Source organism: Aythya marila (genome assembly GCF_965140915.1).
Source record: "Aythya marila genome assembly, chromosome: 12".
Taxonomy (NCBI): domain Eukaryota; kingdom Metazoa; phylum Chordata; class Aves; order Anseriformes; family Anatidae; genus Aythya; species Aythya marila.
The window spans coordinates 19933097-19948983 of record NC_139053.1 but is presented as its reverse complement, the minus strand read 5'-3'; the positions used below and the strand labels follow the sequence as shown (position 1 = coordinate 19948983).

The 15887-nt window shown below is 61.0% G+C and overlaps 1 protein-coding gene across 1 annotated transcript; it reads right to left on the bottom strand.

Moving 5' to 3' along the window:
• Positions 1 to 887: 887 nt before the first annotated feature.
• Positions 888 to 13502, bottom strand: ZNF469 (zinc finger protein 469; the record flags this gene model as incomplete). The annotated part of the gene is made up of 1 exon (XM_082769850.1): positions 888 to 13502. One exon carries the CDS (start codon positions 13500 to 13502, stop codon positions 888 to 890), a length of 12615 nt encoding a protein of 4204 aa, XP_082625976.1.
• Between the last annotated feature and the right edge of the window lie 2385 nt (positions 13503 to 15887).

Sequence of the window (15887 nt, the reverse complement as noted above, 5' to 3'; positions counted from 1 at the left end):
GTTGAGGGCACTCGGCCAGTACCGGTGCGGTGCGGTGAGTTGGCACAGTTTTGTCGTTGCGCAAAAACAAAAAAAAAGAACAAACAAACGACCCCACGTGAACAAAAACAACAACAAAAAAAAACAACAAAACCCCCCGAAAAACCCTAAAACACAAGAGTTTGTCACAAGTGTCAAGGTGCAGTTTGCTAGCGGTGGCAGCTCTCCTCCGTGCACATCACCTACAGTGGTCAAAGGGCGGCAGCCGCGCTCGGACAGCTCGCCGGCTGCTTCGGTATTCTCCTGACGACGTAGAAACAAATCCTTAGGGATGGCTGTCAGAATATGGGACACTTGATGCTTAATTTAATTTTTATTATTATTATTATTTTTTTTTAATTGTATCATCTCTTAGGCCAGCTCCCAATTAAATGAATTGTACGGGATTATTTGTGCAAAATCTTCAAAAAAAAAATTGGCTTTCTACAGTGTACTGCACCTTATGAATAAGACGTCTACGGAATGAAGTTCATCTCTTCAAGTACTTTGTACAAAGATAACACAGACACAGCCTCAAAAGGGTCTGAGATTTGCAAGTATCCTTATAACCTCAGCACTTCTGCAATAAAGCATTTGCTCTTGACGATTCAGTCTGCCCAAAGCGATTACAATTTCAGTTCATGAAAATCATCAGCAACATCAAAGTTCTAGCATTTGCATGATAAATCAGGTGAATTAAAGTAGATTAGTAGACACAAAGCAAACTATTTCACAGAGGCTGCAGTGCAAGTTCATTTAAGCTAGACAGAAAAAATCATGCTACACAAACGAATTTAATGCTTTGATAATTTCTCCCCTTGCAAACCCCGTGAAAGCAGCTGCGGATCACCGTAAGTCACTTCCATAAATTACTCTGAAGTCTCTCTCCTTAAAGGGATCTTAAAGCTGGTTAATTTCTGCCCGAAGAGTTGGCTGAGCAGGTTGTTCTGGGACTCGGCCGTGCGGTAGCTGGCCGAGCCGGCGGGCTTGGTGCCGCGCGCGGGGCGTGGGCTGTGCAAGGAGCCGCGCGGGGCCGGCGCCGTGCCCTTGGCCAGCACCTGGTGCAGGCTCTTCCCCAAAATGGCTTTCCTGCGCCGCACGTCCCCGTTGGCGTGCCGCAGCTCCCCCTTCTTCTGGTTGCAAGCGTCCAGGACCATCTTCTTCAGCTGGGTGCCCATCTTGGGCTTGGGGAGCAGCCTGTTGCCGTGAGCATCCCTCCTCCCCGGGGACAGGGCAGGAGTTTCGGCGATGCTCCAGTCGGCACGCTTCAGCTCGCCGCTGCTCTCGCTCCTGCCCGGGCCCGGTGCCCGGCCTTTCTTCTTCTTCCCGTCTCCCTCCATGTTCTCCCGGGAGCCGGCGCTGCCCCGGTGGCTCAGGGACTTGTGCTCTTTCCTCCTCTTGGGGTGAAGCTTGGCGGTGTGGCCGGCAGAATCTCCTCGCAGCTGGTGGCCGGAGGATCTGCTTGGGTTGCCACCGTGGTCCCTGGTGCCAGCGCTGCTCTCCTTGGTGCCACCATCGGGCGCGGATTTGTCCTTTGCCACGCTGCCTTGCTGGCCCTCCTCGGGAGCAGCCTCACCACCAGGCTGGTTCCCCGTGTTTTTTTTCTGGGAGGCCGAATCTTTGGCAGCCCTGTTCAGTGCGGGTGATGCTGTCTTGTCCTTCAGGGGCAGGGGCTGGTGGGCAGCCTCCGGAGAAGTGGCTTTGGATGCGCCTTCCCAACAAGAGGCCTCGCTGGCGCTGGGGTTGCCCCATTGTGTCCTGTGGGTCTCCTTGGCCGGTGGAGCCTCTGCCCCTTGGGAAGGAAGCTCCGAGACCTTCTTGGCAAGCTGGAGAAACGGGATCCCATCCACGGCATCGGTGGCTGCATCAGGGTTTTCCAACCCCCCCGCTATGTATTCGTCTTTGTTGCTTGCGCTTGTTCTTTTATGAGCATCGGCGTAGCCGCGCTTCTCGGTGAGGTGTGGAGGAGACAGCTTTTGGTCTGTGGCTTGGCTGCACGCTAATCCAGCCAGGTCAAGGCTAAACCCGGGCGAGTCCAGGAAAGGAAGCGGTTTCCCCTCAAACGCTCCTTTCTCCAGCTCCTCGATGGAGAGGGCAGCGATGTGGCCGAGCTCGGCACCGCCGGCCGCAGCCTGCGGCAAAGACGGGGAGAGGCAGGGTGGAGGCGGCAGGGTGTCGAACTGGGATTTCTCCATCTCCGCCAGGAGGTCGGAGAAGTCACCCACCAGGTCTTCGGTTTTCACGGGGGGTTGGGGCAGAGGTGCTGCCGGGTCCCTGGGTGCTCCAGGGAAGGGCTCAGAAGGAGGCTGGAGGCTGGGGCTCGCAGGATCCACCAGCTGCAGGTCACCGGCGTGGCCCAGGCGGTCTGCTGAGGTGCCGTGGGGAGCAACCTTCCTCTTCTTGCTCGGCGGCACGCCGTCCTCCCTCACCTTCTCCCTGCCCTCTTTGGAGGCAGCGCTGGGCCTCATGACCCCTCTGAATTTGAAAGTCCTGTTGCTGCCCGCAAGGTGCTTCTCCATGTGCCGGTCGTACTGCTCTTTCTTGGAGAAGGTGTAGTTGCACATGCTGCAGATGAAGGACTTCTTGATAACGTGCATGACGTCGGCGCAGAGCTCGCAGGCGTACAGCGTGGTGTGCTTGATCTCCTGCTCCTCCACTACCCCGTGCTCCTGGCTGAGGTGGTTTCGAAGCTCTTTGGTCTCCTGGTAGAACATGGGGCACTTGTGGCACAGGTAAATCTTCTGCAGGCTGTGCACCACTAAGTGCCGCTGCAGCTTGAAGGGCTTGGGAAACTGCTTGCCGCAGTGATGACAGTCCCTGGAAGGATCCTTGCAGTCGGGGTGCATGGGGACAGATTTCGGGGTGCCTTCGCTTTTTGCTGGGTGCTCCGGAGACGGACTGGCAGATGCTTTGGAGGAGCTGGGTGCAGGAGGCTTCACCTTGACGCTGCTGCTCTCCGAGGGCTCTTTCACCGCCTTGACCTCCTGCTCCGGAGGCAGCTCCCTGGGGCTCCTGCTCTCCCTGCTAGGCGTGTGCTTGCTGCTGGGCTCGGCGTGCCGGGAGGACCTGCTGGGCTTCCGACACATGATGGTGTTGAGGAATTGGGTGACGGCATCGTTGTCCTCACCGAAGCAGGCCGGCAGGCCCATCACGGACTTCTGCGCTTGCCCCTTGCGAGCGAACTGGGTGGCGTGCTCGCGGAGGTGCTCGTTGTACATCCAGACGTCGGAGATCTCCTTCAGGCACATCCCGCAGGCCCACAGCCCGGCCTTGTTCTTGGCGTGCTTCTCCTTCAGGTGGTCCCTCAGCTGCTCCCGCGAGCTGAACTTGCGCTGGACGCACATGTAGCAGGTGGGCGGCGGGGAGGGGTTGTGGGTGAGCTTGTGGAAATCCAGCTCCCCCAGCGTCAGGAACCACTGGAAGCAGACTTTGCACTTGTACTGCTTGTCCTTGGCCTTGATGGGGATGTCGCCGCGGTTTTTGCCCAGCTTCCCATCTTCTAGCTTACTTCTGCCGTGCTTGCTGTGCTGCCCCGGCTTCGGCTTGAAGCTTGAAGCGCCATCGTCCCCGCTGCCGGGGAGCTCTTCGCAAGGACTGAAGAAGCACACGTCCCTCATTTTCAGCTTGGCATTCAGCATCTCGATGTCGATGGTGTGGAATTCGGGAGAGCCTGAATCTTCGCTGCTCTTGCCATCGTAGGGCTCCTCTGCCAGGTCGGGGGGCTCAGAGCTCGTTTCTCCAAGCGAGTGCTCATTCTCCAGGCCCACCGGAGCCTCAAACATCCCCTCGGCAGCCAGGCTCTCTCCTTCCTTCCCCAGCCCGGCCCAGATGCTCAAGCTGGGGCCGTTGTCCATGTGGCTGTTCTGGCACAAGAACGTTAGCACGTTGTCCTCCAGGTCAGTGACATCTCTTCCAGGGCTGGCCTTCTCGCCGTCCGAGCGCAGCGCCGTGCTGGCGGATCCACCGGGACCTGCTTCCCCGCTCCTCGCCTTGCTGCCGTGACACATGTTCAGCATCAAGGCGTCGTCGATGGAGATGGTTTCGTACTCGCAGGGGTCCTCCCTGGTGACACAGAAGGAGCCGGTGTCGCTGAGGTCGGACGCCAGTCGGATGGAGAAGAGGTCGATGGCACCCGCCGGCCGCAGGCTCACCTCGGCGACGGGCTTGGGCTTCTTGCTGCGCTTCCCATACACCCGCGTGCACTTCCTCCGGATGAGCTGCTCGTCCCGGGGGAACAGCTGGGAGAACGTGGGGTCGTCGTCGAACAAGCCCTGGAGGTCGGAGGTGGCTGTGTTGTCCCCGTGGTGCTCCCGGCTCGGGGTCAGCTCTGCCTTCGCCCAGCGCTTCGGCTCCGCGGGAGCGGGGCTGGCCACTGGCGGGGGCTGCAGAGCTCCATGCGTGGGAGCCTTCTGGGGGGTTTCCAAATCATTTGTCTGCACATTTGGTACCCCTGGGGAAGGTGATGTGACACCCCCTGGGGCACTGCTCCATTTCCCAGCGCTGCTGCCTCCCGAGCTGCCTCCTGTCTCAGCCTCCATCTCCTCTGTGCCATCACGGTGCTGCTCCTCGCCTACCTTGCCCAGTCCCTCCTCCACTTGCTTCACGAACCCCCCAACCCATGCTCTGCAAGCCTGTGTGCTTTCTGCTTCACCTGGCTCTTCCTGCCCCTCGGGACAGGGAGCCGTGCCCATTCCTGGCTCCTTGCTGACCTCCTCTGTAGGCACCATCCTGTCGCCCGGGTCCTCCGCGAGCTCGGCTGCGCACGGGGACTGCTTCGCTTTTGGAGGGGATGAGTTGGGTAAATTTTGTTCCTCTGTGGAAATGCACCCGCCTGGCTCACGCAGGCCCTCCGTGACAGCGGGCAGGCTGGGGCTGAGGGCAGCAGGGGCAGGACCTGAACTCTTCCCCAGCTCACAGGGACCATCGGGCTCGTGTCTGCTGGGAAATGCCTTTGCTTTCCTCCGCCTCACTTTCCTGTTCAGCTTCTTCTCGGAATTGCCATTTATCCCTCCGGGATCTTTGCTCTGGCTCCTCCTGCCCTTCTCCCCTTTCCTGCCCTGCCTCCCTGGGTCCTCTCCTGCCCCCGTCTCTGCGTGCTGCCCCTTGGCTTTCACCTCCCTGTGCGCAACACGCGTGCGGTGCAGCTCCTGGGACACCTCGAGGGATATCACGCTCAGGTCACTGAGCACCCTGCTCACCACCTCCTGCATCTGCGCGCTGGGCTCCTTCTCCAGGCCCGTGCACATTTTCTTGGGCACGTGTTCAGCAGCATTTGGCACCTGGGAGCCGCAGGTTTTCTCTCTGACAGCCTTCAGGCTCCTTCTGGGGACCTTCTGGGCTGCCCTCGACGTCTCGTCCGCAGGAATCAAGGCGGACCTGGGAGTCCTGCCTGGCTTCACCTGGTGCTTGACAGCTTTGTGCCGGGTCAGGCCGGGCTTGGAGCGGAAGGAGGCTGAACAAATGTCGCAGGTGACCTGGAGCCCGTTGGGCTTCTTTTCTTTCTGCAGTTCGTTTTGGGAAGGGCTTGGGGTGCTGTGACTTGTGGTGCCCTCTCCTTGGCCCACGTTATTTAGCACGCAACTCACAGCTTCTCCACTGTGCTCAGCCCTGTGGCTCGTGGGTTTCTCCCCTTTTAAACTCTTTTCTCCGATCTCTGTGGTTTTGGAAGGATCACCAGTTCTCACCTCTGCTGCCTCTGAAGGCTGGTGGCCATTTGATTCGGCAGGACCAAGATCTCCTGTCCTTTTAAGCCCTCTACAGACAGCAGCTGGCACCTGCTGAACAACAAAACCGTTGGACAAAGCCTCCGGTTCATTCCGATGCTTATTTCCATCATCACAGCAGTTCTCAAGCTTTTTCTCCCGATTTAGGTTCACCTCTCTTTCTGTGAATACCAGATCTGTGGTGGGTTGCGTTGGGTAATTCTGGGTTTCCAGAGGAATGGAGTTAATGACCACGTCGGTGATGGTGCACGCTTGGTTTTCCCTAAAATGAGATCCTGGCAGCACGGCACCAGCACTTTCGGGCCCCTCTTTCCCACCCCGTTTGTGGCTGAAAGGCGAGCAGGGAGGCGAGCCGTCCTTCCTGCATGGCTCCTGGGCACCATCCACCTCCACGGCAGAGCCCACCAGGGCATCAGCGCGCAGAGGAGCGCAGGCTCTCGCCATCCCTTCTCTTTCAGGCTGCCCGTAGCTTCCCAAAACACCTTCGGGGGACTGGCGGTGACCGTCCCCACCTGCCTCTGTCGGTGTGATCCCGCAGTGGTGCAGCAGGGGGGGAAAAGCAGGGGTCCTGTTCCATGTCCCTTGCTCTGTTGGGCTCGGGGTGGGGTGGTGGGTGTGATTGCCATCGGCCTCAGGAGGACATCTGGTCACAAGGAATGAGCTCGAGGCGTTCAGCGGGGACCTGCTGTATTTGTTCTCTTCCGAGAGCTGACTGCTGAAGCCAGGGGATTCTCCTCCCTCAGTCCCACCACTCTGCAAGTATTTGGGGTGAGGAAAACCCATCGGCGAGGGCAAGCTGGCCAGAGATTCACCTGCGTAATGACAGCCGTTGGGGGACTTTTTCTTACCATTTCCTTCTCTGGGAAGCTTCGCATTTAATTTTGTGTCCTGCAGCAAACGGGGATGCGTGTGGGGCTCGTTGGAGGGGCTGAGTGTGCTGGTGGGGCTGGCGGGGGCACTGCCCGTGCCCACGGAGCCTGGTGCCTGCTCGTCCCGGTCAGCTCCCCGGCACCACGCTCTGCGTTCAGCCTCGTTTGTTCCCAGCCCCGCTGATGTTGCACTGCCCGGCGTTTCTTTCTCCATCAAACCACAGCTTAAATGGGATTGCTCATGTGTTTTAAATGCCAAGGCCGCTTTGTTTTTATCTTTACGCTCCTGCTCTTCCACGAGCTGATCAGCTTTCTTTCCTTGCCCTGGCGGTGGGGTCACCGCTGCGTTTCTGAGTGGCGAGAGGTCATTTTGCTCTCGGGAAGCACCATCTGCACGGATATTAATGTCATTTGCCTCCTCGTCTTCATTTGCTAAGTGCTGCAGCTCTGCCACATTATTCTGCAGCTCCGGGCCAGCAAACGTGGATAGTTTTGCACCGTAGGAGCCCACTGCACTGAACGGCTCCAGCTGCCTGCAGGCACCGGGGAATAGCACAGCCTCTTTAGCAGGGGCAGAGACGCTTTCTGCATTGCCCACGACGGGGACGTCCCCTTCCCCTGGGGCAGGGCGATACGCCTGATTTTCACCATCACCACCCTCCTCTTTCTGCTCCTGCTGGCCCTTGCTGGCAGCAGCGGGGTGGCCGGGGGCCAGCAGCACGGGGAAGCAGGGCATCAACAGCTCCTCTTCGTTGCTCTTCACCGTCCGTGCCACGAAGAGCTGGAGCTGCTGCAGCGGGTTGGCGTCCTGGGAGGCTGATGTCCTCTGGGAGCTGCTCTCCTTGGGCAGGCTCAGCATGTGGAAGAGCAGAGCTTTGTGCTTGCTGGCTTTGTCGCCGTGCCCGGGGGCTGGCAAGGCTGCGGGGCTCTTCCTCTCCTCCGCTTCTTCCAGCAACGCAGACCCTCCGCCATCCCCCTTGAAGTCCAGGGTGCTTTTTACCATCTGGGGTTCCCTGGACTTGCCAAAGGGTCTTTCTTCTGCATCTGGGACCTCTTTGATGTGAGGCGAAAAGGGGAGGTCCATGGCTGGACCCGGCTGGAAGCCGAGCTCAGGGTTATGGTTTGGAAGATGGGCATCGAACTTCTCCAGCTCTGCGGCATCACCGAAGCGCTCACCCGGTTTCCCTGGCACAGGGAAGCTCTCTGCACCCGGCTTGCATGGCAGGGGTGGCAGGGTGTCCTTGTTGGCTTCGGTTGCCTCCCCCATCCTGGCACTGGGGACAGCAGGAGGGCTTTTTGCAGGGGGGTCCGTGTAGATGGGCACCTCAGCTGTGTCCGGCACGCATGGGTTGCATGGGCTTTTGGAGGAAGGCTCATTCTCCATCCTTCTGGGGCCACTTCCCTCGGTGGCCACAGCTCCCTGCAGCTGCTCCCCGCTCTCTTTGGGGCAAAACCCATCCGAGGAGGGTGGCGTGCACATCCCGGCATCCAACGAGCCGAACGCCGCCGCGGGTCCGTGCCAGGGCTCCCTGCCTCCCTCGTAGCCACCACGGGCACCCGTGACCGCCGGCTTCTCGCCCCCCAACCTTTCCCCAGCACAGATCTTGGTGGCCAGGAGGCTCGAGGTGCCCAGCTCATCTGCCATGAACAGCCCCTTCTGGTGGCCCTGGTCTGCAGGCAGGGGTGGGAAGGGCTCGGCTGCAGATCCCCGCAGGGGTGCAGTGGGGTGATGCTCACCCTTTGGCAGGGCGGTGGGCGCCTCGCCGCTCAGCTTGCTGGTCTGCAGCTGGCTCTCCAGCTCCGTCACCAGCCGCTTGATCTCCAGCTCGTCGTCGGATATGTTATTGATAAAAGCCACGTTGTAATCCGTCATCCTGTCCGGCAGTGGCAGAGGCAGCTGGGCAGTGGGCACGGCACCCTCCTCGGGGAATTTTTTGGCGAGTGGCTTGTCCACCGCCAGGCCGTGGAAGTGAGCCATGTCTTCTGGCAGCATCGGAGCCACCTCCTCCATCAGGGACCAGTCCTTCTCCGGCATAAACGGTGGGTAGGGCTGCTCGAAGGGCAGCGGCTTGCTGGGGGCACTGCTGGGGCAGGCGAAGGCTGCCACGTAGCCGTCCTTGCTGGCGGACACGCTCTCGTACAGCGGTGAATCGAACTCGGTCACGGGAAGCTCTCCAAAAATCGAGGAGGAGTCAAAGCTGAGAGGGGAGGAGACCTTGGTCTGTGGGGTCTCTGCGGTGTAGGGGGAGATGCTGGCGTGCTTCTGCTCAAAGGAGCCGGTGCCGATGTCCTCCCGGCACAAGTACATCTCATCCATGTGCGAGGACCCCAGGGCTGGGGGCTTCGAGAAGAGGTTGGCATCGTAGTGAGCAGGAAGGGCTTTGGGATCAAAAAAGGCGCTGTCACCACCGACGTACGGATCGGGCGCCTTGGCAGCCAGCATCATCCCCACTGCATCGCCCCCGAATGGGGCACCCGGTGTGGCAAAGCCCTTCCCAACGTCAGTGACCCCGTGCGCCTTCCCGTACTTGCTGCCTGCTCCTGAGAAGGCAGCGCTGGTGCTACTGGGGCTGGGCTCGCTCCTGGATGGAGCCATCAGCTCTTCTGCGTGGTACTTCACTGTGTCACCCGTGTAGGGGGCAAACTGCTGCCTCTGGCCGACCATCACCAGCCCGGCCGAGTCCTGAGCCTCCGGGCTGCCTTCTCCTGCCTGGTTTGCTGCTCCTCTGGGCTCTTCTGCCTCCTTCTTATGGGGGAGCCTGATGGGGCTCCTGCCCGAGGTGGCCGTGCTGGGGAGCTGCCCCTCCTGGCTCGGCGGCAGTGGCTCCTCCTTTGCATCGTCCCCTGCAGAAGCATCGGGTGCAGTACTTGGATGGGACCTGGGGCTTGCTAGCAAAGGTTTGGCTGAGCCAACCTGCCTGGTCCCCCGCGAGACGTCATCCTTGCTTTTCTGGCTCTTCTTTGGGCTCCTGTCCTCGGGATGGCCCAGACCAGCCCGTGGTGTCCGTGCCGGGCTGCCCGAGCGCCTCCTCCCCGGCACGGCTGCCTTCTCCCCCACCAGGTCGGTGGGACCAGCCTCGGTGGCCACGCTCACACTGGGATTGCTGCCCGTGGACGACTGGCTGCTCCTCCTGCGTGCTCTCCCGGCACAATCCCCCTTCTTGGCAGCCTCCGGACTGGAGACCCTCCTGTTCCCCGGTGCCTCCCTTTTCTGGCGGTCTCTCCTCCGGCTGTAGCTCCAGGCTGGGTCTTTCTCTTTGGCTCTCTCGCCTCTCCCCGGGCGTTTCTTGCTGAAGCTGTATTTGGCTCTCCCCATAAACGCTGCCCCTCGCTTCCTCCTCCCGCGGAGCCTGCTGCACGCTGCCCCTTCGTCCTCCGAGTCGGAGATGTAGTCGTACTCCTGGAGCCGGCCCTCCTGGCTGGGGGGCTCCAGCCTCTCGTGGTGCAGGGGGGGCTGCGCCTGCTTGCTGCTCTTCGCGTGCAGCTGGTGGAGCTTGTTCTTCTGCTGCACGATCTTGTGGATGAGCTCCTTGCTCCATGTCCCGCTCCGGGGCTTCCTCTTCTTCCCTTCCTTCATGGAGAAGCGAGGTGGCTTGGAGCTCTTGGTGGCAGCACCCTGCCCGGCCTCACTTTTCATCTGAGGCTCCTGGCTGAGCTTTTTGGGCTGCTTTTGGCCGGAGGCTGACCTGGAGGACACCGGTGGGACGCTGTTCTTCCTGCCCACCCGCAGCCTGGCCGTCCTCTCCTCCGCTGCCGGCTCCGTCCGCTCGGCCTCGCGGGCCACCAGCCGCCGTGCCGCCCTCCCCTTGTGGCCGTGCTGCTTTCCTGCTCGTCTCTTCACCCTCTCCCCCGCCGTGTGGCTGTCCTCATCACAGTAACCCTCCTTCTCCTCCGCCGCTGCGTGCCTGGGTTTGCTCTCCGAGGCCAGGGCTTCCTTCGCCTTGTGGGACGCCCCGGAGCTGGCGGCCTTCATGCCCGTCAGCTCCTCGTCGGCAAACACATCTATGAAGCTGCTGTCGATCTCTGGGTTGTCCGACTGGTAGCCCAGGCCGTTGAGGGCTTCGGTGATCAGGCTGTCCAGCTTGGCATCGTCAATGTCCAGGTCGGAGGCGGTGAGAGGCAAGGAGCTGGCGGCGAGGCCGTTGAAGAGGCCGCCCTTCAGAGCATCCTCCTTGCCGTCGCTCTTGCTTTCCCCATCCAGCAGAAACTCCTCACCCTTGTTCAGCGCCAGCAGATGTGCCTGGGGGTCTGGAGACAGCGGCAGGCCAGCCCCGGTGGTGGTGGTGGGGGGCTTGGGGAGCTCGGGGGGCAGCCCTCGTCGCCCCTCGGTTAGCCGAGGGGGGTCCTTGGCCTCGGCGTGGGGCGCGGGGTGGGATGCGCAGAACTGGCGGTGCTCCAGGAAGGAGGCCAGGTTGCTGTAGTTCTGGTCGCACTGCTTGCAGGTCAGCAGCACATCCAACTGGTCCAGGCTGGCACTGCTGAGCGAGCCGGCCAGCAGGTGATGGGATGCGTAGGGTGGCGGCGGTGGCGGTGGCTCCCCGTCCAAGCCATCCAGGCAGCTTTTGGCCACCTCCGCGCCCGCTTTGTGGAAGGGGCTCTCCGGGGAGCATTTCAGGAGGTGGTCGTCCTTCAGGGCGTCGGGAGGGAAGTGGAAAGGCTTGATGGAGTCCTGGGGGTGGTAGTGGAGCGAGCCCGAGGTCAGCACCTCGGAGGGGTGGAAGGTTTTGCCGCCCTCCTTGGGATGGCAGGGGTGGTGGAAGAAGGGCGAGGGGGCGAGCGCCGCGGATAGCTGGCCGTCTTCAAAGCTGGGGTTGAGCGGGCTGCTGGACACGGGGGACAGCGAGGAGCAGGTGCTGCCGCAGGTGGGATTGGGGACAGGGGACGGCAGCGGGGACCCGCAGGGTGAAGCTGCCACCAAGGCTGACGGCGGCAGGACCAACGCTGAGCCCGACGAGCTCCTGGAGGGAGGAGGAGGCGGCCCCGCTTGGCCCATGCTGTAGAAGAGGGCTTTGCTTCTCGAGTCGCAAGCAGGAGAGGCTGGGTCCTTGCCATTTTCGAAGGAAAAAGCTCCCGTCAAGCCGGGGTCCCCACGCTGCGCCCCGAGGCTCTCCCCCGACAGGAGCTTTTTGCCGTGATACCCTGGGGAGCTGTTTAGGGGGGGCCCTTTGTGGGCTTTGCTGCCCGGCCACTCCGGCGTGCCGAGGGGGAAAGGGAGCTTCTGGCCGCTCATCTGCCTCGACAGCTCCATCCTGTTCTGGCCGGGCACCGCAGAAGCGAGGTGTATTTGCTGCCAAGGCATCCTGGCGTTTTTCTGCCTGTGCTGCCTCTGCTCGGGGCCAGGCTGGCACTCGAATGAGAACTGGCTTCCAACAGGGTTTGAATAAGGTGCTGAGTTCTGCTCCATGGGAGAAAACGCCTTGGCGGCGCCCTCCCAGGCTTGCACGAGCCGGGGGTGGGTGGGCGCCGTAGTGGGAACGCTTGTCTCGAAAGGCACAGGTCCTGCGCTCGCGCTGCCCGCGGGGGAGCTGCAATAGGCTTTGCTCTGAAAGTGCACTTGGGAGAGGGAGTTTGGTGGCATATTCCTTCTGAGAGGGCTGCCCGGGAGCAGCAGCCGCGGGCTGGGCACACTGTCTTTGGCTGAGGCTTGCCCCTTACCGACTGGCTTTGGCACACTAGGCGAGTGTAAACTAGACGGAAAAACAGCTTGGTTTTCTTGGAAAGTGCTTGGGTTTTGGTCGATAGCACCAGAGGACGAGAGAGCACCGCTGGGGTCGGCGGGGTGCTCGCTCCTGCCCTTGTAGCACGGCAGAGGGCCGCGGTGCGGGGCGGGCGGCGGGGCCAGCAGCGGGGTGGGCACGCCGTACAGCCGGCCCGGGGGGCACGCGCCCTCGAAGGACCCGATGCCCGGAGCCTCCTCCTGCCACTCTCGGGGGGACGCGTGGAAGCCGAAGGCGCCGTGAGCCGCCTGGCCGGCGGCGAGGGCCACGTCCAGGTACTCGGCATCGCCGCGGTACGGCTCCTTCCCCGAGTCGTGCAGCAGCTGGAAGGGGAACTGGAAGGGCAAAGCGCCCAGCGCGTGGCCGCCCGCCTTGCCGCCCTCGGGGAAAGAGCTGGGCTTGACCCCGTAGCTAGCACCTGCGAAGCTCTTCTCCGGAGAGGGCCACGAGCTCGCCCCGTTCGCCTGAAACTCTAAGTAATGTAGCTGCCCATTGGTGCCGGGGCTCTTGAGGGGGATGCCGGCGGGGGGCTGCCCTTTGGGGCCGTGGGGCGGGCGCGGGGGGCCGGCGGGTGGTGAGGTATAGTTGGCGGAGGTACGGCCGGCGGTGGCCTCGGGGAAGCAGCGGCCGAAGCTCAGCTCCTCTTCCTCGGGGACGCCGGGCACGTGGAAGCGGTAGCTGCCGGCCGCGGGAGCCCGGCTGGTTTCGGGCACTTTCGGGGGGGTCACTTTTTGCTGGGGGTAGGCGATGCCGATGGTGGGGCTGGGGCGGGCGCTGGCGATGCTGAGCCGGTAGAGCTGGTGCTGGCCCCTCTCACCCTTCCCCGCCCGGCGGCTGCGCTCGCGGGCTCTGCCCTTCCCCGGGGGGGACTGGGGGCTGCCCTTGATGCCTCCCCAGCCGCTCTCGCCCGCGAATTTGGGCTTGTTGTGGAGGGACTTGAAGTCGATCTTGCCCGCCTGCTGCGGCCGGATCACGGCTTCCCGCTGGCTGTGGGGCTCCTTGTCCTTGGTGGCGGGGAAGGGCGACGTCCCCTCGCCCCCGCCGGGCTGCGAGCCGCCGCCGAGCGCCCTGCCATCCTTCTTGCCGCAGCCTTCGAAGCCAAAGTCCTTGTCCTGCTCTTTGGGGCCGGCCTCAGCGTCGCTGATGGTGTAAACATGCTGGGTCTCTCCGGTCATGGTAGCCGGGGAGGGGGGCTACGCAGCCCCTCTTGCCCGTCCTGCTGCCGGCTCCTGCCCGCCCGTCATGGCACGGTCCTGCGGGGCCGGGTACGGGGATGGGGACGGGGTGGTGTGGGGTCCCGGGTGGCAGCAGGGCTCTGCCGCATCCTTTCAGCCCAGACCTGGAGAAAGGAAGAAAAAAACATCAGGGGGTGAGGAGTGCTTGGGGGGCAGAGTGGGGTTTGTGGTGGGGGGAGACTCTGGGACCCCTTCCCTTCGTGCTGTGATGGGGTGAAGCTTTCGGTGCGTCAGAGGGTGCTGGGGGAACATCACACCTTCACCGCGAGCTGCTGAGCCAGGCACTTTTTCTCCTCCCCGGGAGGCTATTTCTGGGTTCTTCTCAGCAGCATAAGCAGAAAAAAGATGACAGAAGAGCTCCACCTACGGATTACCGGGAAGGGCTGGCGGCCGGGCTGGGAGCCGTGTCCCCAGGGGGGCCCCCACGTCCCAAATCTGGCAGCCAAGGCCGGAGGGATGACGAGTGCCCTCTCGGCACCCCAAAAATCAACCCCAGACCCTCAGGGCTGGGCTCCTGCCGGAGGATGGGGTTGTTTCCCAGCCGTGCTCCCCACGGCCACAAATTATCCCTGCTCCGGATTTTAGGTGCTGCTAAGTAGCTGAGGGTGTTAGAAAATCAGTCGGGAATTTACCAGCTGGTTTTACAAGAGAGGATCTGTGGGCATTAGGCAGGAAGCAAATGTCAGGAGCAGCTTTTAAAAAGCCCTTAAATTTTAGCCCCAGACATGGGTTACATTAACGAGAAAAAAAAAAAAAAAAGGAAAAAAAGAAAGAAAGAAAGAAAAAAAAAGGCAACTCCCCTTTTTGAAGATTCTCTTTTTAAGGAGCGATGGGATTTCTTTCTTTTTCCCTACTAAAAACACCTTTTTAGGGTCCACAAGCCTCGTGCTGCAGGGGTCGAAGCCGCGTTACCGCCCTGAGCTTGGGAGGGGGCGGCAGGCTGCAAATAGGGGCGAGCCGCAGCTCATTAGCGTTCTGCTGATTAGCAGTTCTGTTAATTACCCAGCCCCGTTTCCACGCATGCCAGCTCTGCCTGGTGCTACACAGCCTCGGCGTTCCTGCCCGGGGAAGATTGGGGCAGAAAATGAGGGTTTCTGCAAGAAAAAGCGAGCGACGTGCTCCTGCAGCTCGCGGTGCCCCAGCCCTGCCCGCGAGGATGCTGCAGGGAGGTGGCAGCAGGCAGGGGGACGTTTTGTGCCACTCGGCGAAGTGAAACAAAGCCCGGCGTGATGCGGGATGTCGCGCTGGCCAAAGCCAACAGAGCCCATCGGCACGCGGGGCTTGGGCTGGCAAAACAACGTGCCGCTTATGCGCTTCGAGCTGCAACTGTAAAGCCTGTTTGCTGCTGCTGCTGCTTAAATTTGCAAAGGCTCCTGGCCAAGATAACATAACCAAGGCCAGGGCTCGCTCCCTTATCACAGTCGCGCTCTTTCAGCCGCATAAAGGAGCCATTTTTTTCCGAGGAAAGGCTCATTTGTGTATCCGAAAAGCTGCAGCGTGGGCACGGCGAGGGCTGGGGATCGCAGTTGTGATGGTGCCGAGCGCCAGGAGAAACAAACCCCGCGCTGGCAGAGGAGTTTGGAGGTGGGGAAGGTGGGGAAAGAGGAGCTGGTGGCACGCAGGAGCTGCTGGAGAGCCATGGGTGCCGGCTGCTGCGCCGTGGTGGTGGCAGAGCCTCGGCAGGGCATGGGGCGAGCTCACCCCATAGATGGTGCCTGGGATAAGGGAAAGGCGTAAATTAAGGTTTTATGCCCCAAAAATGTGGCTGAAGCATCCCTGCAACAGGGCTCGGGGAATCTGTCCCCACTGGTGGTGGCCCTGGTGTCCCACTGTGCGCACAGGACCAGCACTGGTTGTGTTCCTCTGGCTGTTTCCTCTATATTTATATTTATATTTATATTTATATTTATATTTATATTTATATTTATATTTATATTTATATTTATATTTATATATTTATATTTATATTTATATTTACTCTCAGCCTGCTCCTCTGCCTGTCTCTCAGCTGGGCCCAGGCTCCTCTTTGGGTTTTAATTGCTTCAGCTGCTGGAAGAGGAGCTGGGAAGCGACAAGACAACTGCAAAGGAAGTTTGCATGTCCAAAATGACTAAATAAAAAGTGATATTTCTTAAAAGACACCTGGCTGGTGGGGAGTCTCTGCCTGCTGGTGTGTGGGCTTTGGCTAAGCGTGGTGGGGACGTGGCCACCATGGCACAGAGCAGCGTCCATCCCACCTCCCCTGCATCGTCCTGGTGCTTCGTGTCAGTGCCAATCCTGGCAGCCCCTTTCCTGGAGAAAAGAGCCGTGGGTGCCACCAGCTCT